Genomic DNA, 25,459 nt, shown 5'->3' on the forward strand with positions numbered 1-25,459 from the left:
TTACAACTTAGGTTGTGGAAGTTTGTATCTCACTGAGGATCCTTAATTCTTGTGCCACTGCTTCCTGGACCCCGGGAACTGCAGCCTGCTCTTCAGGTCTGAATTACAGGCACTTCCAGGGGCATAGCCTTAGGAGCAATGGTTGCCAGGTGACACCCAGCATCTACCTCAAATGCACATCTCAGGAATGCAGCCCCAGTGGCCTTCTCCAGATCCTCCTCTGTAGCAGGTGCTGACTACTAGCACTCACAAGAATAGGACAATCCCACCAGCTGCGTTGGCCAGAACTAGTTTACTTACATGAGCCCAGGTTGGCCTTGCACAGCCCTAGGGTCCATTTTAGAGCCGTAGCTCATTATGCTTACATATGGGACTTCAGTCTGTGTCCTAGATTAGAGTACCTTGGGAAACTCCATGTAGGGCCTCTCCTAAGCTTGTCCCAATTTTATGGCCTGGCTTGTCCCAATCCGATAAGGGAAATTCCCAATCCTCCTTCCTCCCTTCCCCACATTTACCCTCGCAGTAGAAAAAGCTGCCCAACAGAAAAAGTACCATTTCTGGAGCTTGATGGCCTTAATTTTTTCCCCACTGCCATGCCCCGCAACACACTTTATTGGCTGTGGGTGATTTAATTTCTCAGAGCATTCGATTCTGTGCTACTTCTCTGTTCCATCAACTCCATTTTCTATCCTAGCGGTCCATGCAGCTCTGTTGGACACGTGTGACAGGATCTTTCCCCGTGTGACAGCCAGGCACAGGCTCCAAGAAAGCACGTGGCCTACCTTGCTCTGCGCACCCAGTCTTTATTGCTGCTGGGCCAGGCGCCGGATCCTGCCGGGCCTGGGAAGGGGAGTGCCGCCCTCTGCAGCCAACCAGCCAGCAAGGCTGGGCTTAGCTCTGAGGCCTGTGCCCAGCCGGGCCAGCCCCAAGGTTCCAGCTCCATCAAGGGAACGGAGCCCTCAGGGAGGGCAAGAGGCGCAGGGTGAGGGGCACAGGCCGGGTGGCACACATGGCCCTGTAGGCAGCTCTAGCCTTTTGAGTCACTGGCTGTGGGCTCCGGGTAGAACTCATCCACGAACTGGAGGAATCGGCTTAACTTAGGGCCACTCAGGGCCGGGTGGGCCAGGGCCGGTGCCCTGAACACCGACTTCAGTGAGCAGCGCACCATCTCCCTGTAGCGCGCCTGAAACTCCTTCAGCAGCCGCTTGGCCTCCAGGTACTGCTTCTGGTTCACCAGCCGCCGCTCTGTCCGTTGGCGCAGGACAGCTCCTGAAGGAGGGAAGCCAGGAGGGGCAGCAGGCTCACTCTGGGTCTCACCCAGTCCAAGGTGGGGGTGGGGGGTGAGGTGGAAGGGGACTGGAGCCAGAGTTCCCAGAAAGTGGGAGGGGGAAAGAGAAGGGTGTTCAGGGGACTAACTGAAAACAGCCTCTCCAGCTTGGGGCATTAGGAAGCCAGCAGTGTCCCCTCCTGATTCTATCTCAAGCCGTAATTCTAGTCTGTATCATGCTGTGTGACTTTAGGCAACTCCCTGCCTCACTCAGGCTTGTTTTCCATCTGCACCTGGGAAGGACTGGGGCAGATGCTCCTAAGGGCTCTTCCTGCCCGACACAAGCCCTTTGCCTGAGACCAGCAGATGAGGAAACCTCTAGATCTCGGGTTATAGCAGCCGAGGCCTGGGGGCCAGAGTCATACCGAGTGGAGCCTCTGTGATGTTCCGGGAGTCCCGTATGCGAGTGAGGATGTCATCCAGCATCTGGGCTCGAGTCTTCCGTGGGAGTGGAACAGGGATCCTCTGGGTCTGACAAAAGGTGAGGGAGGTGAGTGTTATCCCAGTCTTATGCTCAGACTCTCCTGGCCTCACCTCCTCACAATATCACAGCCACAGGCAGGGGAGCAACTGGGGGCTCTGGGGAAGCATGGCCCTTAGAGGGCCCTGAGGTGACAGCCACTCTGTGCCTGTGGGAGCCTGGGGGCGATTTGTGTGCTCAGGGCAGGGCAGGTTTACCCGTTTCTCCTTGGGAACGTAGTGTTTCTGAGGAGTCCCCAGCTTGGGCCTCGAGGAGGCGTACAGGAGTGGGTGCTTCAGCATGTGCTGCAGAGCCTGTGCATTCTTCTGGATTCCTAGGGCAGGAAGGCAAGGTGGAGTCCAGGCACTTCCCCCTCCTCCTACATGCCTCCCCCAATGTTTTCATTCCCCATAGAACAGCGGCCCTGGGTAAAAGGATGTGAAGCCCCACATTTCTCCCTGGTCTGCTGCAGTGCCAGAGGTCCATCATTCACTCAGTGACTGCCAGTCCCCTATGAGCAAAGATCCCAATGCACTGGGCTGGGGAAAGGGGCTGGCCCCCGTGTAACCACCGTAACCGCAGAGGGCTTACACTGCAGGGACTGACACCCAAGAGAGCCCAGCCGAGTGCACTTCCTGTGACAGTGCCCAGACTATCCACCCGTCAGTCTGAAATAAGGGGCTCCCTTGCCTCAAACCAAATAGGGAGGATTTTGGATGTTCAATTTGGGGGTTAACTGGGAATCTGGCCAGTCTGAGTGTTTGTTCATCAAATCCTTCCTGGAGAGACTTTTCCAACCAGAGCTGGGCCCAGACTGGCTGGAAGCTCTGAACAGCTGTGGCTCCCCAAAGCCTAGTAAGGCCCAGGCCAGGGGTCCTGACATGTGGGGCTCCAAACCAGGATACCCTCAGGGGCCCCTTGACAGACATAAGACAGAAGACAGCACCCTGGTCTGGTAAAGAGTCTTGGCACCAGCCTTGGCTTTGCCCTGACTTGACTGGGGCTATGGAGAGGGCCCCTGCCTTGGAGGCATTCTCCTCACATACCCTTTGGCTCAATGAAGTCCGGGTCCGGCTTGGCTGTCAGCAGCTCCTCATAGCCACGGTACTTGCCAGAGTGTGTGGCAGGTGGAAGCCTCCTCTGAGTCTTTTTCACCTCTTTGGGAGCTGGGGATGATGGTGATGGTCTTTGGTCTTTATCCACCTCTGAATCATCCTTGTGGAGGAGGGAGTAAGACATCCCACTCACCTGTGTCCAAAAAGAAAAACACATTCATTCATTCCACTAACATTTATCATCAGCGCTGTGTGTGTCCCCACGCGGGGCCCTGTTAAGGGCAAGAACCAAGACGTGGGTGAGAGAACACAGACATGAAAATAGAGAGTGATCATGTACCCTGGTAAATGCTGTAACAGAAGGGAGCACAAGGGCTCCAGGTGAGCCCACAGGAAGCCCTAACCCAGCCTGGGGTGACGAACAGCTCCCTGGAAGAAGAGATGCCTTAGCCTGAACTAAGTCTTAAAGAACCAGGAGAGCCATTCCCTGGCAGGGTTGGAGAGAGGTATGGGCTGCAAGAGATGAGAAAGAAGGACTGTTGCAAGCAAGGCATAGCATGATATAATTATAGCAAGGTGCACAGGTAGGACAGCAAGGTGCATTAGGAGAAACTTAACATTGGTATAGTTGGAGTGCACCATGAAGAGACAGGCAGCTGGGGCAATAATCAAGAAGGACTTTAAATGCCAAGCTGAGGGTGTTTGTTTTGTCTTTGCGGTTTTTATTATCCTCACTGTGATGAATGGCAATGTGTTTGAAGGGGCTGAGTGAAACTGAATTCACATTTTAGCCTACCCCAATTGGTTTTATAAGAAACAACTTTATGAAACCTGTATTTCATCTAAGGATGTAGTTATACCCATTATTAAACTTATGACTTACAGAAAATCTGAATAGACCTATAATAAGCAAAGAGATTACATTAGTAATTTTAAAATTTCCCACAAAGAAAAACTGAAGACCAAATGGCTTCACCAGTGAATTCTACCAAGTACTTAAAGAAGAATGGATAAGGTAGCAGAAAACACCCCTTGCTCCTCACAGGCGGCCTCCGCAGAGATGATCTCCCTCCTGATTAAAAAACAAAACAAAACAGCACACCTGGGTGTCGGACCAGCCCGTTCTGTGTCTCCGCCCCTCCTACCAGTCTCTTCTTCTCTAGTTGTAGGACTTCCATTCAGCCAGCTTTCAGGCGGTTCTGAATGATGGTTGTTCTGTATTTTAGTTGTAATTTTGATGTGGTCGTGGGAGTCAGTGGATACAGGCATTTACCTATGCTGCCATCTAAGCTCCCTCTATTTTTTTAATGCTTATTTGTTTATACTTTACTCCAAAAATGTAATTATAGTTCATACAGATACTTTTATACTAGCCCAACCAATGTGGCTCAGTGGTTGAGCACTGACCCAGGAACCAAGAGTCACAGTTTAATTCTCCGTCAGGGCACATGACCGGGTTGGTTGCGGGCTCAATCCCCAGTAGGGAGCAGGCAGGAGGCAGCAGATTGACGATGTCTCTCTCTTATCGATGTGTCTATCTCTCTATGCTTCTCCCTTCCTCTCTCTCTGAAAATCAATAAAAAATATTTTTAAAAAGATACTTTTATTCTGTATGAATATGTTTGCTGCTACAAGTCCTCTGTGGAGTAAGAAATGGACGGATAGAGAATTAGACATAACCGTGCGGACAGGTGTTCATCCTGGAAAGATCTGGCAGGTTGGAGGGGCAAGACGAGAAGTGGGGAGGGCAATGGTACAATAATAAAGTTTAAGGGGGCCCTGCCAACTCTTCCAGCCACATATTTCCCCTTTCCTACAGGGAACCCTTCTGTTGCACTGCCACTGAACCATTCATGGCTCCTGTACATACCATTTTAATTTCCTTCCTCTGTATCCGGCTTCGTGCTGCCCTTGCTGCCCACGTCCTCACTATGTTAACTCCTACTCAGCTTGCAAAGCTCATCTCATCTGAACCTCTACTGGGAAGCCTGCCCCCCTGGTCTGGGACAGAGGCATCCCCTCTTCCTCTAGGCTTCCAGCTCCTGGGTTTCTCACTCTCAGCATTGACTGTGTGTATTGTTCCTGTCCATCTCCCCCATTAGACTAAGGGCATCTCAAGGGCAGGACCATGTCTCAATTATTAGTATTCTCAGGATTCAGAGGCAGCAGAAGTGAGGTGACCTTAAGCAGATAGGGCAGAGGCAGCAGCAACCCTTCCTGAAAACTGTTCAGAACCGCATCCTAACCAGACCCCAGGTGCTGTCGCTACCACAGTACTGTGACTTGTCCCACAGGTGTCCCTACCAGTAGCCATGGATTAGTCACTGGCAGGCCCTGCTAGGTGTTGCCTTCTGGTTTCCAGACCCACCATGTGCTTGCTTCCAGCTGCCTATAGCGGTCCAGCCATCTAAGGGCTGCACAGGAACCTGTGGGAACTGGGAACGAGTGGGAGGGGCAGGTGGATCCAGGCACCTGCGTCAGGAAGATGGACTCTGTGCTCTTGGTATCCTCATCTGACGGGTGCTCGGGGCTGATGTGGCCAGCAGTGTCACTCGGGCGAGACGTGGTCTCTTCAGTGTGCACGGTGGAGTCAGAGCAGATGGGAGGAAGTGGCACGAAGGGCCGGCGGTGCAGGGAAAGGCCCTCTATGCCCTCAATGGCCATCGCTGGCTTCACAGGAGAGTCTTTGGCAATTGGCAGCCCTTCGAGCAGCTGTAACTCCAACGTATCCTCCGAGGGAGACTCCATTGTAGTATCAGGTGGCTGATGGAGCACCAGAGGCTGCTTTGGCACCTTTGGAACCTGGGTTTGCACCTGTCATGGGAGAAGGGCTATATTGGTTTGCTTCCTAATTGGAATCTCTCTCATGGACCTCACCAGCCTAAGACCAGTTGGTACCATGATCGGAGCACTGGGTGAGGGCTCATAGGGGGAGGGCAGAAGCAAAATCACACTTACTGGGCACCTACGATGTGCCCTATGCCTGACATACCTCGCAATTACCCAGCGAATATTTATCCTCATTTTATAGATGAGGAAATGGGCTCAGAGAGGTAAAACTACTTGTCCAGCATCACAGAGTTATTCAGGGGCAGAGCTTGTTCTGGGCGCCAGGCTTCATTATAAACCCCTGACCACACTACTATGGCCTTCAGGAGCCTTAGCCTCTGTCCAAGGTTTAACATAGTTCCCCTGACTTTCCTCAGGGACTCTTAGGAGGGCAATGGGGAGATGGTCCTGCTTTTCTGGAAGTCAGCAGCACCAGGCCTGTTCAGGATGCTGCTCCCTGCACCTTATATAAAGATCCATAAGGTAGCCCAGCTGGCGTGGCTCAGCGGTTTACCTATGAAGCTGGAGGTCACGGTTCAATTCCCAGTCAGGGCACATGCCGATCAATGATTCTCTCTCATCATTGATGTTTCTATTTCTCTCTCCCTCTCCCTTCCTCTCTGAAATCAATAAAAAATATATTTATAAATAAAAAAAGATCCATAAGGCAAATCTCGCTAGGGTTCAGGACCAAGGAAATAACGTCTTTTCTGTTGAACTGCTCAGCTTCCTTCATTAGCAAAAGCCCGTCATCCTACCTCCCTCCTCCTTCACCTCAGCTGCCAGGAGGGAGCCATGTGCTTCGTTTCCCTCAGCGGGGCTGAGTTCTTCCTCCCCTCCCAAGTTATATGAAGGGTTGATTTTATTTTTAGCCAAAGGCATTTGGTCCACTTAGATCTGTAATTTGACAGACAATGTAGGGGAATGGAAAGATCCTAAGCACTGTTTTTAGAACAACATGGGTTGGATGCAGTCCTAGCCTTTGAGCTTCCAGCTCCTCCTCGTGAAATGGAAGAACAGGCCCCGCCCTGCCTGTGCTGCAGAGTTAGCCCAAATGAGATGACGTATGCAAGCGTACCAACAAACTACAAAGTGTGAAGACAGTGTTTTAAAAACAGTATTTTCTTTTTGAAAACATGTAAAACTTTAGTGTTTAGACTGGAAGCCTAAGGACCCAGGGTCTTTTTTCAGAACCCCTGCTGCAGCGACCACCACACCCAGGGTCATCATGTGCTGCTGGCAGGAAAGGGGCAGCAGGTATTCCCGTCTCTCAGGTCTGTGCTGGGTGCTGGGGTGGGGAAGGGGGAGAGACGCTCTTTGTCGAGGCAGCCACCACTTTCCCGGCTCCTTCTAGAGGAAAGACTGGATAATGTAATTGGTCAGAGGTTGACAGTCACTGGGCCCTATGTCCCCGGTGAGCTGGATTGGCCAGGGGCAGGCTGTTTTGTCTTCCATTTGTGTCTCACATGCCAAGAGCTCATATAGCGTCTTGGATACATGTTGGGTGGGTCTGGGCCTGCTCATTTCCCTCAGTTCTGTCCATGCCTAGCCCTGAGGGAGCGCCAGCAGTCTTTGTCCATGGAACTGATTGAGTAAAAGGCCTAGAGTCTGCTGTGTACATCAGCCCATCTCTGTGAGCACATTAGGGCATATAGGCATCTCCAATCCAGCTAAAGGCCTAGCCACACTCTCCAGGCTTGTCTGCACTGGAAGTTAGATGGTGCTTGCATAGTTTTACAAAGCACTGATTTGCTTCTCATTTGGCCACTGGATTTGTGTTTATTCTCTATCAGTCGAAACCTTAGAGGTTCCTCTGGACCTGAACACTCACTTAACAAGTATATTATTTCACCTCTCCGAGGCTGCTTCCCTGCGTGCTGGGAGGATTATGGGACAGCAAACGGGGAAGTGCTCAGCAGAGTTCTGGGCGTGGGTGCTCTGTACATGGGAGAGAGGACTGTGTAGTTAGCACTGGGCTCACTCTGATTCTGCCTGTCCCCACCTGCTGATGGGGAAGGAGGCAGTACAATCCTTTGAGGAGGCAACGGACAAGGGTAAGGTGGTGGAAACCCTTTGAATTCCTTTTTCTAGTTTTAAATGCTACTCTGGTCCGATGAGGGCTCCAGACAAGAAAGAGCTTGCCTGAACAGAGGCAGGCTGTAGCGTGGTGGCAATGGTAAAACTGTACTTAACTTTTGGTACCAGCAACCCCTAGTCCAGCTTTTGACTATAGGAAGATGCAAGTTCAAGGACGGAGGAGCATTTCACAGAAATTTCTGAAATCCGTCAGATGAAAGAGGGATTTAGTTTACTTTATGGCATCCCAGAAGGCAAGTCTATGACCACTGGCTGGGGAAAGTACAGAGGGAGCCGACTGCTCTCAGCATAAGGAAATGCTTCTTAACATGCAGGCAGGAGGTGTGTGTTCTAGGCCTGGCACAGCCTTCATGATTGCCGCAGGTGTCTGTAACTTGCATTGGTATGGGGTTGGGAGTTTATCGTGTATTTTCGTATCTGTTGCTTCATCCAGTCCCCTCAGCAGCTCTGAGAGGTTTTAGAGTTGAGAAGCTGAAGCTCAGAGAGTGAAACTCTTGCCCAAGTTCAGACAGCTATGGGAAGTGATGGGGCCAGGCTCATACCTGGGTCTTCTGAGTCTCCCCACATCTTCACAGCTCCTTCTCTGGGCCTCAGTTTCTCTGTGAAATTAGGGGGCCAGATTCAATGACCTGCAAGGCTCCTCCTGACTCTGCCTTTGGGTCTCTCTGACTCTCATTCCTCCTGGGTTTATCTGTATTAATAGAGTAAGGAAAGGAGAAGACACTGCTGCTACTACACACCTGCTGGAGGGATTCCGGGCATTGTGGGAGAGTGCAGCTCTATTGCCAGGTTAGTCCACATACACTGACATAGGCTCCTCTCCCTCTGGGTTAGGGGGTCCCACCTTGGAAGCCTTACCTTCCTTGAGGCCTTCCGAGGCATAAAAATATGATGTTTAGCCTTTGTTGTCTTCCTTCGAATTAAGTGGATTCCCAGCCGCTCCTGGAGGAAGCTTTTTAGCAGAGGAGGGAGCCCTGGGCCATGATGGGAAAATAAGGCCACAGTTAGCTAACCTTTACTGGGGCTTGCTATGTGCCAGGCACTGTTCAAATAGCAGGACATATATTAACTTATTTAATTCTCACACCAACCATAGGAGGCAGGTACCCATATTATTTCCATTCGATAGGCGAGGAAACTGAGGCACAGAGAGGTTAAGGAATTTGCCGAAGGCAACAAAGATAGGGTGGAGCAAGGATTAGTACTCCACTGTTGTCACTCCAGGGCCCAGGATTCCAAAATGCCTTCAGCTGCCTCAGCGTGGACAGTGCATTCCACTGCTGACACAGCATCCACTGCATTCAGTGTGCTCTGGGAGCAGACAGCCCAGCACCTGCACCCTCCCCAACTGGTAGATGAAGTCACAACAGACCTGTTCCACAAAGCAGGGTGTTGCTTAAATAGCTCATGCCAGATCTAGATAATTCTGTAATCCATTCCCAACTATGCCTCTTTCATGCTGTGTGACCTTGGGTAGGTCATGAACCTCTCTGATTCTCAGTTTCCTCCACTATGCACAGGGACAGTAATGCCTTCCTCACAGGGTTGCTGTCAGGATGACAGGTACTCAGCAGTGTCTGATGTTTTCTCCATCCCCCTGTCCACCAATGATGGCGAGCAGAGCCCGGGGCTTGGCATCAATGAGGTGGGAATGAGGGTGCCCACTATGCTTCCTGGGCACCGGGTTGGAGGGAAGCTCTGCACCCACCATACCTCGTCTGCGGGCCACCAGAGGGTTGTTATGAAAGACGAGCTCACAGAGAGATGGGAAGAGAGCTACTGGCAGGATGGCATCTTCCTTTGCAATCTGTGAGGCATGCAGGAGAGAGCATCAGATCAACACCATCCCTCACCTCTGCCAAGTGCCTCCAGGCCCACACTGCAGGGTTCCATGCTTGCTAGGACTGGGGTGCGGATGGGGTGATGCTGCTGTAGATGGAACTCATGCTGAACAGCCTCTGATCCCTGTAATTTCTCCTGCTCACACCCAGAACACCTTGTCCCTTCTGTCTAAAACTCATCATCACTGTTTTATGTTTGAAAGTTAAGAATTTTTCTCCCTTCTCCAACCTGGTTATGTAGCCTAGACCAAATATTGAGGATGTTGGTGACAAAATAATAACAAACACATATAGCACTTGTCTTGCAAGGAATCTGGAAGGTAGGCAGGGCATTGACTTTGACTTCAGTATAAAATTTGTCTGACACTTCATCTTCCTCAAAGCTACCTCTACACACCCTCTTAACAGCAATCCTGATGGCATTTTTCACTGAGGCCTGTTCTGGGTACTAATTTGTGGAGGGAGGTTAGGGAACCCACCCATCTAAGGGATAAGCAGAGCCCATGGTAAGGGAGACCTCCTGGCTGTCTGAACCCAGAGGCTGCTCCATTGCTATGAGGCCAGCCTCTAAAGGGCAAAAAATACACAATTCTTGTTGAGCAGAGTGTCTGGAACATCTGGGGATAACTGTAGGGAGGCATCTATTAGCAATAGAACAATATCAGAGCCATCAGTATCACAGGGCCCAGGAGTGGGGTCATGACCTTTCAGATGCCTGGATACACCAAAAGCTGTTAGGTCAGATTTGGGACCCACAGAAGGTGCTAAGGTCTAAGGGCTGTAAGGAGGAGGGCACTTCAGTTTGGCTTCCTCTGTAGCTTCATTGGGTAGCACTACATACCCAATGGGCAACTAAACCAGTCATTGTCTTTCATTTTTGTTCACTCAGTCAAATATTTACTGAATACATACATGTGCCAAGCATTGGGTTGGGAATGAGTAAAAGAGAAATAACTCCTGTCATCACAGGGGACTGCCTAGTGGGAAGCAAGCATGGAAGAACCAGTAACATAAAAGAGAGTAGACTTATAATTCTGATTAGTGGCATAAAAGAGAAGCATATGAAGTACTAGGGTGATGTGACCTAGTGACTAGTGAGGGAGATACGGTGGTCCTGAGGTCTGAAGGGTGGGTAGAAGGTAATTAGTGAACGTAGTGGGGGATAAAGTATGTGGCAGAGAAACCTCTGTGTTAACAAAAATCATTTCCTCTACTTTCTGGGCACACAGCTAGACTGTGCATCTTCTTGCCTCCCAGGCAGCCAGATGTGGTCATATGACTGAGTTCTAGCCAATGCACTCTCGGTGGAAGTGATAAATGCCATTTCCAGGTATGGACTGTTTAAAACCTCCTGCTTGTCCTCTATACCTCTCAATCACCTATCCACCAGATGCCTAGGATCCAAGAAAGTACTCTTATGGCCCACGGGGTGCCAGAGCCAGAGCCGAGGGATCTGGTCTCTGAATGATCACCAGCCAACCAGGAATGTCCACAGTGGAGTTTGTAAAAGCAAGAAAGAAACTTTTATTGTGTTCAGTCATTGAGATTTTTAAAAGTTTGTTTCAGCAGCTGGTATTACTTACTCTGATTAATGCAGAAAGAAAGTGTTCCATGCAAAGAGAACAATGTGTAAAAGGCCTAATAGCAAGAAGGAGAAATGCCTTTGGGGGGATTTAAAGAAAGTAGTGTGACTAAAGCAGAGAAAAAGGGTGCTTCTGCAAAATGAGGCCAATGATGCAAGTATGAGCCAGACTGAAGCTATTTAAGGAGTTTGGGCCTTGGGGAACCCATTAAATGAATTTTTAGAAGTATGAGGACCTAAATTTGACAAGACGTGGTAATGGAGGAGATATGGTAGGGAGGAGCGATGTAAAGGAGAGAGAAATATAAGGATGACAACCAGGTTTTGGCTTGAGTAATGGGGAGGATGGTGGAGCTATTCCTTAAGATATGGAATAACGAAAGAACATCAGATTTGAAGGGAAAGATCATCAATGCATTTGGATACATGTACTTTGGAGGTACCTTTGAGACCTCCAAGTAGATATTCATGTAGGCAGTGGATACCCTGGTTTGGAGTACGGAGGAATGGTCCATATGGGGGTTATAAATTTGTGAGTCAATGGGCCAATGGGTATGTGAAGCCACCCCTAGGAAGAGAGTACGGAGGGAGAGAAGAAAAGGAACTAGGGGTGGGCTTTGATCATCTAGACCAGTGGTTCTCAACCTTCTGGCCCTTTAAATACAGTTCCTCATGTTGTGACCCAACCATAAAATTATTTTCGTTGCTACTTCATAACTGTAATGTTGCTACTGTTATGAATTGTAATGTAAATATCTGATATGCAGGATGGTTTTAGGCAACCCTTGTGAAAGGGTCGTTCGACCGCCAAAGGGGTCACAACCCACAGGTTGAGAACTGTTCATCTAGACCATGGGTGGCAAACCTTTTCAGTCAAGAGCCAAGCAATCAATGTTTTCAGCTTTGCAGGTCATAACTATTCATCTTTGCTGTTGTAGCACAAAAGCAGCCATTGACAATTAATAAACAAATAAGTGCGTGACTCTTCCAACAAAACTGTACTGGTATACTCTAAAATTTGAACTTCATATAATTTTAATGTCATGAAGTATTATCCTTCTTTTGATTTTTCACAATCATTTAAAAATGTAAGAATCACTTTTAGTTGAAACTAATATAATATTGTATGTCAAACTGTAATTATTTAAAGTAAAAAAGTTGAAAGTGATTATTTTATTTTTGACACAAAAATTACTAGATTTCTGAGTGAATGTTATGAGTGTAAGTTTCCATTTGAAGGCAAAATTGGTTTTAAAATTTGTATCTTCAGCATGTTGAATGTTAATTTCAACACAGGTAGCTCAGTATTCTTTGGTATGATCAAAACAACATTAATTCATCTAACAAACTTACTGAGTATCTATCATGTATCAGGTGCTATTCTAGATGATGGGGATATAGTTGTAAGTAAAACAAAGTTTTAGATCTTAAAAAAAAACAAAAACAAAAAACAAAACAAAACCACCCTGCCCTACATTCTGGCAGTAGACAACTGGTAGTAGACAAAAATATGTGTATGTTAGGTTGTTACTGCATAAAGGAAAATATCACTTAAAATCTCAAGTGAGAAAAACACACCTGAATAACTTACATCATAACTTTTCTTGAGTCCAACAGAGAGCTAAGGTCTCAGGGTGATCAAGTGGCCTGAAATCTAAAGTTAGATGGGCAACTTGAAGGAGAGATGGGACATAGACAATGGCTTACTTGCAGCAGAATACGAGAGCCATACAAGCATTTAAGAAGAAATCAGCTAGAGCTGCACGCAGCCCACACCCATCCGAGGAGCAGAAGCCACGTGAGCAGCCCACCCCCATCTGGGGAATAGCAGCCCTGCAAGCAACCAGCCCCTGTCCAAGGAGCAGCAGCCGCGCGGAGTCTGCCCTTGTCCGAGGAGCAGCAGCTGTGCGAGCAGCCCGATCCCGTCTGAGGAGCAGCAGTCACACAAGCAGCCTGCCCCTGTATGAGGAGGAGTAGCTGAGCGAGCAGCCCACCCCCATGCAAAAAGCAGCAGCCACATGTAGTTCGCCCCCATCCAAGAAGCAGCAGCCTTGTGAGCAGCCCGCCCCCATTCGGGGAGCAGCAGCTGTGTAAGCAGCCTGCCCCCGCCAGCCAGAGGAGTCACCATTACTGTGAGCAGCGCCCACCAGAGGAGCTGCCACCAACTGAGGAGCAGCCACAGCTATGACCACCTGAGGAGCAGCCGCTGCCCAAGGAGCAGCCCCTGCATGACTCAACACCTAGATCCTCCAGTGAGAGCAAAAAATGGGGAGACAAAGAAACCCCCAAAGGAAAGAAAAGGAGGACTCGCCAGAAAAGCAGCTAAGTGAAACAGAGGCATACAATATGTCAGAAAAAGAATTCAGAATAAGGGTAATACAGTTCATAAACTGGATGGATAAAAAAAATCAACAACTTATGTAAGAATCAAAAAGAAATAAAGAGTGATATAGCTGCAATAAAAAAGACCATGGAAAGTTTCAACAGTAGACTAGGAGAAACAGAGGACCAAATTAGTGAACTAGAAGACAAGGAAGCAAAACACAACCAAACTGAATTGCAATTGGAGAAAAGTAATTAAAAGACAGGAGGAGAGCCTAAGAGAGCTTTGGGACAACATGAAATGAAGCAACATATGGATAATAGGGGTGCCAGAACGACAGGAAGAGGAACAAAGGTTAGAAAATCTTTTGGAAAAAATAATGTCAGGAGAGAAACCAAGATGGCGGCATAGGTAAACACTGGAGATTGCTGCCTCGCACAACCACTTCAAAAATACAACTAAAAGACATAACGGACATCATCCAGAACCACAGGAAGGCTGGCTGAGTGGAATTTCTACAACTAGAAGGAAAGAGAAAAGCATACCGAGACTCAGAGGAGGTGTGGTGCTGAAATAAATACAAAGGTGTGGAGGTGCATGCGGAGAGGGCTGGCGGCTGAGGACACGATTGTCTTTTTTCAATCAGGAGGGAGTCTCTGGGGACCCAGACTCATACGGGAGAAATGAAACTGTCTGGCATCGGTTGGAACTCGAGGGCATCTTTCTCTCAGAGGCACTCTCGGCGATTGTCAGGACCTCTGAAGGCAGGACTGAGAGCAGCCATACTGCTGGCTCACTCGGCCCGCCCTGTTGATCCCCTGGGACCCTGCCTGCCCAAGCCGTGCACAGAGCCTTTTGCATATGAAAGGCCCGGCCCTTTGTAATCTGAAAATAACTTAACAAACTGCAGCTGCCCCAAGGCCCCAGGGCAACTTGCATTGCTTTACAGCTGGCTTCTGCTGGGTAGCCTCAGGAAAAGGTTAGATTAGCACCTCCTTAGATCCAAGAGCCAGTGTACCCAGTGGTCAGAGTGGGACCATCCAATTGCAACTCCTCAGATCTATAAAGGACACACTCAGCGGGCAGACTCAGTGAGCACCAAAGCCCCACTGAAGCAAGTCTTGCCCCATAAGGGTGTCTTCAGCACAGAAGTTCTCCCACCGTAGACACAGCTGATTCTCACAGCCAATTGGCCTGGAGGTCAAATCCTCCCAGTTTTATCTACAACAATCAAGGCTTAACTACAACAAGACTGTGCACAAAGCCCAGAAGGGGTGCACCAAGAGTGACTACCTCAGGTAATTGGGACATTTAGCACAGAAATCCACTCTATAGACACAGCGAAGCATAAAAAATGCCGAGACAAAGAAACAAGACACAAATGACAGAAATGGAGGAAAGCAAACTACTGGATATAGAGTTCAAAACCACACTTTTTAGGTTTTTCAAAAACTTTCTAGAAACCGCCGATCAATATAGTGAGATCCTCAAGAAATCTAGTGAGACCCTCGATGTTGTGATAAAGGACCAACTAGAAATTAAGCATACACTGACTGAAATAAAGAATATTATACAGACTCCCAACAGCAGACCAGAGAATCGCAAGAATCAAGTCAAAGATTTGAAATACGAAGAAGCAAAAAACACCCAACCAGAAAACCAAATTAAAAAAGAATCCAGAAATACGAAGATAGCATAAGGAACCTATGGGACAACTTCAAGCATACCAACATCCGAATTATAGGGGTGCCAGAAGAAGAGATAGAGCAAGATATTGAAAACCTATTTGAAGAAATAATGACAGAAAACTTCCCCTACCTGGTGAAAGAAATAGACTTACAAGTCCAGGAAGCGCAGAGAACCCCAAACAAAAGGAATCCAAAGAGGACCACACCAAGACACATCATAATTAAAATGCCAAGAGCAAAAGACAAAGAGAGAATCTTAAAAGTAGCAAGAGAAAGACAGTCAGTTACCTACAAGGGAGTACCCATATGACTGTCATTTGATTTCTCAACAGAAACTTTGCAGGCCAGAAGGGAGTGGCAAGAAATATTCAAAGTGATGAATACCAAGAACCTACAACCAAGATTACTTTATCCAGCAAAGCTATCATTCAGAAGTGAAGGTCAGATAAAGAGCTTCACAGATAAGAAAAAGCTAAAAGAGTTCATCTCCACCAAACCAGTATTATATGAAATGCTGAAAGGCATCCTTTAAGAAGAGGAAGAAGAAGAAAAAGGTAAAGATACAAATTATGAACAACAAATACACATCTATCAACAAGTGAATCTAAAAATCAAGTGAATAAATAATCTGATGAACAGTATGAACTGGTGATTATAATAGAATCACGGACATAGAAAGGGAATGGACTGATTATTCTTGTGGGGGGAAGGGGTGTAGGGGGTGCGGGAAGAGATTGGACAATAATCATGCACCTATGGATGAGGACAGTGGGTGGGGAGTGAGGGCAGAGGGTGGGGCGGGAACTGGGTGGAGGGGAGTTATGGTGGGAAAAAAGAGGAACCAATGTAATAATCTGAACAATAAAGATTTAATTAAAAATAATAATAAAACCAAAACAAACCAAAACAAACCAAAAATAATGTCAGAAAACTTCCCTGATATGGGGAAGAAAAAAGTCACACAAGCACAGAGGGTCCCAAACAAGATGAACCCAAAAAGACCCACACCAAGACATATCGTAATTATGATGACAAATGTTCAGGACAAAGAGAGAATCTTAAAGGCTGCAAGTGAGAGACAGAAAGTTACATACAAGAATCTCCCATTAGATTATCAAATGATTTCTCAACAGAAACACATCAGGCCAGAAAAGAATGGAAGGAAATTTACAAAGTGATGCAAAGCAAGGGACTGAATCCAAGAATACTCTATCCAGCAAGGCTACCATTCAAAATGGAAGGGAAAATAAGGAGCTTCATAGACAAAAGAAAGGCTAAGGGAGTTTATCACTACCTAGCCTGCAATGCAAGAAATGCTAAAGAAACTGGTGTAAAAAGAAGAAATAAAAAGGGAAGAAGGAACAGGCACAAAAAAATAAAAATGGCTACAAACAAGTACCTATCAGTAATAACTTTAAACGTAAATGGACTAAATTCTCCAATCAAAAGACATTGAGTGGCTGAATGAATAAAAAAACATGACCCATATATATACTGTCTACAAGAGATCCAAATCAGAACAAGGGACTCACAAAGACTGAAAGTGAAGGGATGGAAAAATATCTGTCAGGCAAATGGAAATGAAAAAAAAAAAAAGCTGGGGTAGCAACACTTATATCTGAAAAAAATAGACCTCAAAGTGAAGGCCATAACAAGAGATAAAGAAGGTCACTTCATAATACTAAAGGGATCGATACAACAAGAGGATATAACCCTGATAAACATATGCACCCAATGCAGGAACACCCAAATACATAAAAAAATTACTGGAAGATATCAAGGGAGAGATCAACAACAAAACAATCATAGTAGGGGACTTTAATAGCCCACTGACATCACTGGATAAATCCTCAACAAAAAATCAGCAAAGGCCAAAGCCGGTTTGGCTCAGTGGATAGAGCGTCGGCCTGCGGACTGAAAGGTCCCAGGTTCGATTCCGGTCAAGGGCATGTACCTGGGTTGCGGGCATATCCCCGGTGGGAGATGTGCAGGAGGCAGCTGGTCGGTGTTCCTCTCTCATCGATGTTTCTAACTCTCTCTCTCTCTCTCTCTTTCTCTCCCTTCCTCTCTGTAAAAAATCAATAAAATATATTTTTTAAAAAATCAGCAAAGAAACAGCAATCCTAAATGACTTACTAGATCAGATGGACTTAATTGACATCTTCAGAACATTTCACCCCAAAGCCAAGGAATATACATTCTTCTCAACTGCACATGGGACATTTTCAAAGATAGACCACATATTGGGTCACAAGCAAAGTTTCTCCAAATTCAAGATTGAAATCATATCAATTATCTTCTCAGACCACAATGGCATAATATTAGAAATAAACTACTATAAAAACAATCAAAAAAATTCAAACACTTGGAAGCTGAATAGCATGCTATTAAACAATGATTGGGTTACCAAAGAGATCAAAGAAGAAATTAAAAACATCCTGGAAATGAATGACAATGAAAACACAACAATCCAAAATCTATGGGAAACCGTGAAAGCAGTCCTGAGAGGGAAATTTATAGCTATACAGGCCTACCTCAAAAACAAACAAACAAAAAACCAAACAAACAAGAAAAAATGGTAATAAATCATCTAACTCTACAACTTAAAGAATTAGAAAGAGAGCAATGAGAAAAGCCCAGAGTGAGCAGAAGGAAGGAGGTATTAAAGATCAGAGCAGAAATAAATAACATAGAGACCAAAAAAAAAAAAAAAAAAAAACAATACAAAAGATCAATGAAACCAAGAGCTGGTTCTTTGAAAGGAAAACAAGATTGATGAACCTCTAGCCAGGCTCACCATGAAGCAAAGAGAAAGGACCCAAATAAACTAAGTCAGAAATGAAACAGGTGAAGTAACAATCAATCCCACAGAAATACAAAGGATTGTTGAAAAATAATATGAACAACTCTATTCCAACAAACTGGACAACCTAGAGGAAATGGATATATTCCTAGAAAAATACAACCTTCCAAAACTCAATTAGGAGGAATCTAAAAATCTCAATAGGTTGATAACTATGGAGGAAATTGAAGCAATCATCAAAAAGCTTCCAACAAACAAAAGCCTGGGGCCAGATGGCTTCACAGGGGAGTTTTACCAAACAGTCAAAGAAGAACTAAAACCTATCCTCCTCAGACTATTCAAAAAATTCAAGAGGAAGGAACACTTCCAAGCTCATTCTAGGAAGCCAGCATTACCCTAATACCAAAACCAGACAAAGATGACACAATGAAAGAGAATTACAGGCCAATATCCCTCATGAACATACATGCCAAAATCCTCAATAAAATTCTAGCAAATCGGATCCAGCATTATATCAGAAAGATCATGCAACATGACGAAGTAGGATTTATCCCGGGGATGCAAGGATGGTACAATATCCGCAAATCAACAAATGTGATATATCACATAAACAAATTGAGAGATAAAAATCACATAATCATATCAACTGATGCAAAAAAAAGCATTTGACAAAATCCAACACCCTTTCTTGATAAAAACCCTCAGCAAAATGGGAGTAGAGGGATCATACCTCAACATAATAAAAGCCTTATATGACAAACTTACAGCCAACATCATATTCAATGGGCAAAAACTAAAACCATTTCACCTAAGAACAGGACAAGACAAGGATGCCCACTTTCACCACTCCTGTTCGACAAAGTACTGGGAAGTGCTAGCAATAGCAATTAGACAAGAAGAAGAAATAAAAGGCATCCACATTGGAAAAGAAGACATAACACTATTATTCCCAGATGACATGATACTGTACATAGAAAACCCTAAAGACTCCATCAAAAAATTATTATACTTAATAAATGAACTCGGCAATGTAGCAGGATACAAAATTAATGCCAAGAAATCTATGGCATTTTTATACACCAACAGTGAACTTACAGAAAGAGAGATTTAAAAACAATCCCATATACCATCACACCAAAAAAATTAAGATACCTAGGAATAAACTTAACTAAGGAGGTAAAAGACCTGTACTCAGAAAACTACAGGACACTGAAAAAAGAGATAGAAGTAGACATAAATAGATGGAAGAACATACCGTGTTCATGGATTGGTAGAATCAACATCATTAAAATGTCCATACTACCCAAAGCAATCTATAGATTCAATGCACTCCCCATTAAAATACCAATGGCATATTTCACAGCCTAGAACAAACTCTCCAAAAATTCATCTGGAATAAAAAAAGACCCCAAATAGCTGCAGCAATCCTGAGAAAGAAGAACAAAGTAGGTGAGCTCTCAATACCAGATATCAAGCTGTATTACAAAGCCACTGTTCTCAAAACTGCCTGGTACTGGCACAAGAACAGACTTATAGACCAATGGAATAGAATACAGAGCCCAGAAATTGACCCAAACCTCTATGCTCAATTAATATTTGACAAAGGAGGCAAGAACATACAATGGAGTCATAACAGCCTCTTCAATAAATGGTGCTGGGAAAATTGGACAGATACATGCAAAAAAATGAAACTAGACCACTAACTTACACCATACACAAAAATAAACTCAAAATGGATAAAGGGCTTAAACCTAAGATGGGAAACCATAAAAATATTAGAGGAATCCACAGGCAACGAAATCGCAAACATATGCCAAAGCAATATCTTCACCGATATAGTCCTAGGGCAATGGAAACTAAAGAGAAAATAAACAAATGGGACTACATCAAAATAAAAAGCTTCTATATAGCAAAAGAAACCATCAACAAAACAACAATTAAACCCACGGTATGGGAGAACATATTTGCCAATGATATCTCTGATAAAAGTTTAATCTCCAACATTAACAGGGAACTCATACAACTTAACAAAAGGAAGATAAACAACCCAATCAAAAATATGGGCCACATACCTAAATAGATACTTTTCAAAAGAGGACATAAGGAAGGCCAAGAGACATATGAAAACATGCTCAAAGTCATTAATCATCTGAGAGATGCAAATCAAAACGACAATGTGGTACCATCGCACACCTGTCAGAATGGCTATCATCAACAAATCAACAAATGACAAGTGCTGGCGAGGATGCGGAGAAAAAGGAACCCTCGTGCACTGCTGGTGGGAATGCAGACTGGTACAGCCACTGTGGAGAATAGTATGGAGTTTCCTCAAAAAACTAAAAATGGAACTCCCATTTGACCCAGTGATACCACTTCTAGGAATAGTAGTATATCCCAAGAAACTAGAAACACCAATCAGAAAGGATATATACACCCCTATGTTCATAGCAGCACAATTTACCATAGCTAAGATTTGGAAACAGCCTAAGTGCCCATCAGCAGATGAGTAGATTAGAAAACTGTGGTACATCTACACAATGGAATACTTCGCTGCGGTAAAAAAGAAGGAATTCTTACCATTTGCAACAGCATGGATAGAACTGCAATGCTAAGCGAAATAAGCCAGTCAGAGAAAGATAAATATCACATGATCTCACTCATTTGTGGAATATAATGAACAACATAAACTAATGAACAAAAACAGATCCAGAGACAGAGAAGCATCGATCAGGTGCTCAAAACTCAAAGGGCAGGTAAGGGAGGGTGGGGGTAAGAGGGAGAGATCAACCAAAGGACTTGTATGCATGCATATAAGCCTAATCAATGGACACAGACACCAGGGGGTTGAGGGCATGAGTAGGGGGTGGGGGGAGGTAATGGGGGGGATAAGGACACATATGTAATACCTTAATCAATAAAGAAAATGAATAAATAAATAATAAAAAAAAAACAAAGCAAAAAAAAAAAAAGAAATCAGCTAAAATTTTTAATGACTTGCTAAAGGCCAAGTGTGGGCTAGAGTAAGAGAACAGGCTGCAGACACAAGGGGGGTTCACACCCATTTGTGTGTGAAAGACTGGACACAGGAAGGGAGGCTGGAGAACGCCTTCCTCAGGGTGTAGGCCTGGAGGAGTTGAGCAGCTGCCACTGCAGGAAAGGCAGGAATTAGAGGTCTGCTACAGCTGAGAGAGGGGTAGGACTACGGGAAAGGCCCATTCTTGAGACAGGGACCCAGGGCGTACTTAAGACTGGGGTTGGACCCTTCCTTTGGCCACTTTACCCCTGCTACCACCAGACCAGCCAGCACTAAGTAACAAGGAAAACCAGTCTATTGATGGGGAAGGAACAAATGTGTGGATATAAACCCCTCAGGTGTAGGAACCCAGGGAAGGCTGCAACCTGAGGCCAGAGTGGGAACACAGAAAAATGCTCTGGCACCCCAGCAAAAACCAGCTATATGCTGTCTCAAAGAGAAGTGCTTTAAATATAAAACTATAGTTTGGTTGATAGTAAAAAGATAGAAAGAGATATACTATGCCAATAGTAAGAGTATGCTGCGTATCTCTATTAAAATCAGACAAAATGTACACCAAGACAAGGATGTTATTAGATCCAAAGAGTGACAGTCACAATAATGAAAGGATCAACATATACAGGTATATATAATCATTCTAAATGTATATATACCTGAGAGTAGAGCTTCAAAACACATGCAGCAGAGCTGACAAAACTAGAGGGAGAATAAAAACCAAATACACAATCATGACTAGAGATTTTAACACACAGCTCTCCATAACCAATAGAGCAACTAGACAAAAAATGGTACAGAAAAGCTCTGCTCACACTACCAACCACCTTAACTTTATATATATATGGAGAGAGAGAGAGAGAGAGAGAGAGAGAGAGAGAGAACACTACACTCAAAACTGCAGAATACACATTTTTTTCCTAAATTAATATGGAATGTCCATGAAGATAGAATATTGGGTGGACCATAAAACAAGCTTAAACAGATTTCAGGAGAATAAAATCATACAGCTTATGCTATCTGACCACAACAGAATTAAATTAGAAACAAACAAATATAAGACATATAAAAGAGCTCCATAAATTTGGAAATTGACTCACTTCTACACAACCCATGAGTCAAAGAAGAACTCACAACAAAATTTTAAAATATTTTAATTGAATGAAAATAAAAACATGCCCTAGCCAGTTTGGCCCGTGGACTGAAGGATCCCGGCACATGCCTGGATTGCGGGCTTGATTCCCAGTAGGGGGCGTGCAGGAGGTCTGATCAATGATTCTCTCTCATCATTGATGTTTCTATCTCTCTCTCCCTCTCCCTTCCTCTCTGAAATCAATACAAATATATTTAAAAGGAAAGGAAAGAAAAGAAAAGAAAAAAACACAAATCACAATTTGTAGGATGCAGCTAAATCAATGCTTATATTAAAAAGAAGAAAGGTCTGTTTGGCTGGTGTGGCTCCATGGTTAAGCATAAATCTCTGAACCAAGAGGTCACTGGTTCGATTCCTGGTCAGGGCACATGCTCCTGTTGTGGGCTTGATCCCCAGTAGATGATGTGCAGGAGGCAGCCATTCGATGATGCTTCTCTCCTATCAATGTTTCTATCTCTATATTCCTTTCCCTTCCTCTCTCTCTCTAAACATCAATAAAAACATATTTTTTAAAAAAGAAGAAGAATGGTCTAAATCAACGGCCTAAAATTATACTACTTGGGAAATTAGAAAAATAAGAGCAAATTAAATTCATTGAGTAGTACAAAATAAAATTTTGAGCAGAAATTAATAAAATGGAAAACAGACAAATAATAGAGAAATACAGTGAAACCAGCAGGTAGTTTAATAATAAAACATTCAATAAAAGGGATAACTTCTAACTATCTTGGATCAATAAACTAAGACACAAATTACCAATTTCAAAAATGAAAGAGGAATCCATAACACACCTATGGTCCACTTTGTACAGGGTGAGAAGATCACTCAATGGGGAAAGAATAGTCTTTTCAATACATGATGTTGAGAAAACCTCTATTTCACACCACATACAAAGATGAACTCAAAATAGATCAAAGACCTAAATGCCAAAGCTAAAATGATAAAACCCTTGGAAGAAAACACCTCGGGGGTTTAGCTGATTGCCTTAGAATGAATGTAAGCAGAGTACCTTAAAAGTTGTCTGTATTTCAGACTTGAGAAGGGCTCTGTTAGTGGGGTTTACAGGAATTAAAACAGGACATGGATATTGGCAAAATATATTAACGTAAAACATGTTAAGGAAACACATGTTAAATCTGTCCCATGGACTTTATATCTGCTGTTCCTTAGGGCTAGAACATTTCTCTATACTCTACCCTTACTTTTCACCTAATTAAATTCATTGATTCAGATCTCAACTTAAATACCACTCTCTCCAGAATCTTCCCTAATCCCAAATATTAGGTTAGACACCCTTCCTCATCCCCATCATATACTTCATAGCACTATCAGTTTCTGTATAACACTAAACATGCTTATATTGTGATTATTTGTCCGGTATTAGTCTTCTCTATAGTGACAAACCCCGTAAGAGCAGGACCCAATCTTTCTTTACACATCTGTATACCCAAGCCTAAAACAGAGCCTGATACATGACAATTGCTAAATAAATATCTGTGACTGAATGGATGGACCCCTGCCTTGGCCTAAACTCCCTCCACTTCCTCTACCCTGAGAATTCCTGAGCCCCAGACCTATAATGCAGGGAATTAGAGGGCTGGCCTTTAGGCCAGAGCAGCTGGCATTCTACCCTCCCATCTGTGCCCCTGAGGAAATAGGTCGAGAAGCAAAAAGTCACCTTGTTGTAGGCCAGGCTAAGGCACCTCAGCTCTGGGAAGGGTGGGGCCAGCGTCTGGTTCCTGGCCTTCAGTAACTTCACGGGAAGAATCTCAAATATGGGAGGAAGTGCACATACCTTGTTTGTCTTAGAAGGAAAAAAAAAGTCCAAGTCAAAGTGCCTTGATGATAAAGAAGTTGAAAGCCACGAGGGCCAGCATGACCTTCCTATGGGTGTGGTGAAAGGAATAGCCATTGTAGAGAAGCTTGGACAGAAGCTACACCTGGGGTCATAAAGGAAGATGTCTCCAAGGGCCCAGAGTTCTGGTTCCAAGTTCTCTGAGCTCACATGTGAGCTAATTCCCCAGCACCCAAAGTTCCCATGTCAAGTTCTCTGAGGCCAAAGGGTAGCAGCACTGGTGTAGACATCAGAGGTTCTTTGTCCCCTCCTCCCACACTGTCCTACAGCCCTTATCCTGAACTGGACCCTCCTTCTACATAACTGGGCTAAAATTTCTCCAGAGGACAAAGGGGAGTTGCTTGCATTGTTAAGGGGGCTTTTCCCAGTGGGGAGACGGAGAAGAGTGACCTGAACCTTGACCACCTGGCTGATGGGTTAGCTCACGTCCTACAGTGGAGGCTCTTCATGGCAGGATGGAACAACAGCTAAGTCCTGAATCACTTCAGGCAGGCTGTGGGGCCTGAACGTGGCCCATTGTGCATCTGGGTAACTTGCAGGGTCTTGGCCTCTCAGCACAACCCAACTTGCCGAGGGTCAACATGTTTGATCAAACAGAAAATTGAAATAGCTGCGTTAAGCGTGCCTAACTCAGTTCACTCACTGGTTCCTGAGTTGGATGGAACCCGAGGAAACTACAAGGTAGATGTTGGGCTACTGACTGGGGTCAAATGAACAAGATTCTCTTCCAGGCTCCATTAGCTAATGTGGAGTTGTACTTCATATTGTAAAATAAATCAACACTTAGTTGGTGCATCAATCTTCGTGAGCTTGGGTAGTAAGTGTTTACCTTGAGAGGAAAACCAGTATTCTGGGCTAACAAAAATAAAGTGTCTAAGCTAGTGGCGTGACCCTGGATTGGAATAACTGGCAAGGACCACTCGCTTTGGGGGACTCTCATTAGGAGCTAAATGAAATCCATCTGGTGGCAGCTTTACTTCAATGCCAGCTTCATCACTGGAGGCAGCAACCTCCACTTACTGAGTAGCATCTGAGCACAGTGAATGCGGCCCATGTGCTGTGTGAGGCCCAGGACCTGCCTGTCTAGTCTACCAATCACTGCATCTCCACAGGCCAGCACAGCGCCCAGCATGTGATAAGTACAGGGGAAATATTTGTTCAACGAATCAGTTTCTTCAATGTCGTGTGTATAAATGTCTCTCCATAACTCCAAATGTGATATGTATAAATGTCTCTCCAAATGGCTCCAATAACTCACCTTTGCTTATTAAAATTAATGTTCTAACTCAAGGATGCAAATATAAAAGAAATAGTGCTTACCTCTGCGGTTGAGAATCCAGGGTAAGGTGAGAACACAACCTCTGAAACAAAAGAGAAATAGAACAAAGGTTGGTGAGAGCATGGAGTGACTCCAGAGA

At 44.9% G+C, this 25,459-nt stretch overlaps 1 protein-coding gene across 2 annotated transcripts in view; it reads right to left on the reverse strand.

Annotated features, from left to right (window-relative positions):
• Nucleotides 1-392: 392 nt before the first annotated feature.
• The window catches only part of XRRA1 (X-ray radiation resistance associated 1), a 61,372-nt gene continuing 36,305 nt past the window's right edge, over nt 393-25,459 (reverse strand). For both annotated transcript variants that reach the window (XM_070425622.1, XM_070425623.1), the window contains exons 12-20: nt 25,362-25,402; nt 23,865-23,990; nt 9,482-9,575; nt 8,627-8,742; nt 5,315-5,656; nt 2,834-3,035; nt 2,006-2,121; nt 1,693-1,798; nt 393-1,269 (exon numbers count right to left, since the gene is read on the reverse strand). In XM_070425622.1, coding sequence (XP_070281723.1) covers nt 1,028-1,269; nt 1,693-1,798; nt 2,006-2,121; nt 2,834-3,035; nt 5,315-5,656; nt 8,627-8,742; nt 9,482-9,575; nt 23,865-23,990; nt 25,362-25,402 — 1,385 coding nt within the window. In that variant the 3' untranslated portion in view covers nt 393-1,027. The remainder of the gene's footprint in view (nt 1,270-1,692; nt 1,799-2,005; nt 2,122-2,833; nt 3,036-5,314; nt 5,657-8,626; nt 8,743-9,481; nt 9,576-23,864; nt 23,991-25,361; nt 25,403-25,459) is intronic.

This window comes from Myotis yumanensis, unplaced genomic scaffold (assembly GCF_028538775.1).
Source record: "Myotis yumanensis isolate MYYU_CA2020_CCGP unplaced genomic scaffold, mMyoYum1.0.hap1 SCAF_10, whole genome shotgun sequence".
NCBI lineage: Eukaryota > Metazoa > Chordata > Mammalia > Chiroptera > Vespertilionidae > Myotis > Myotis yumanensis.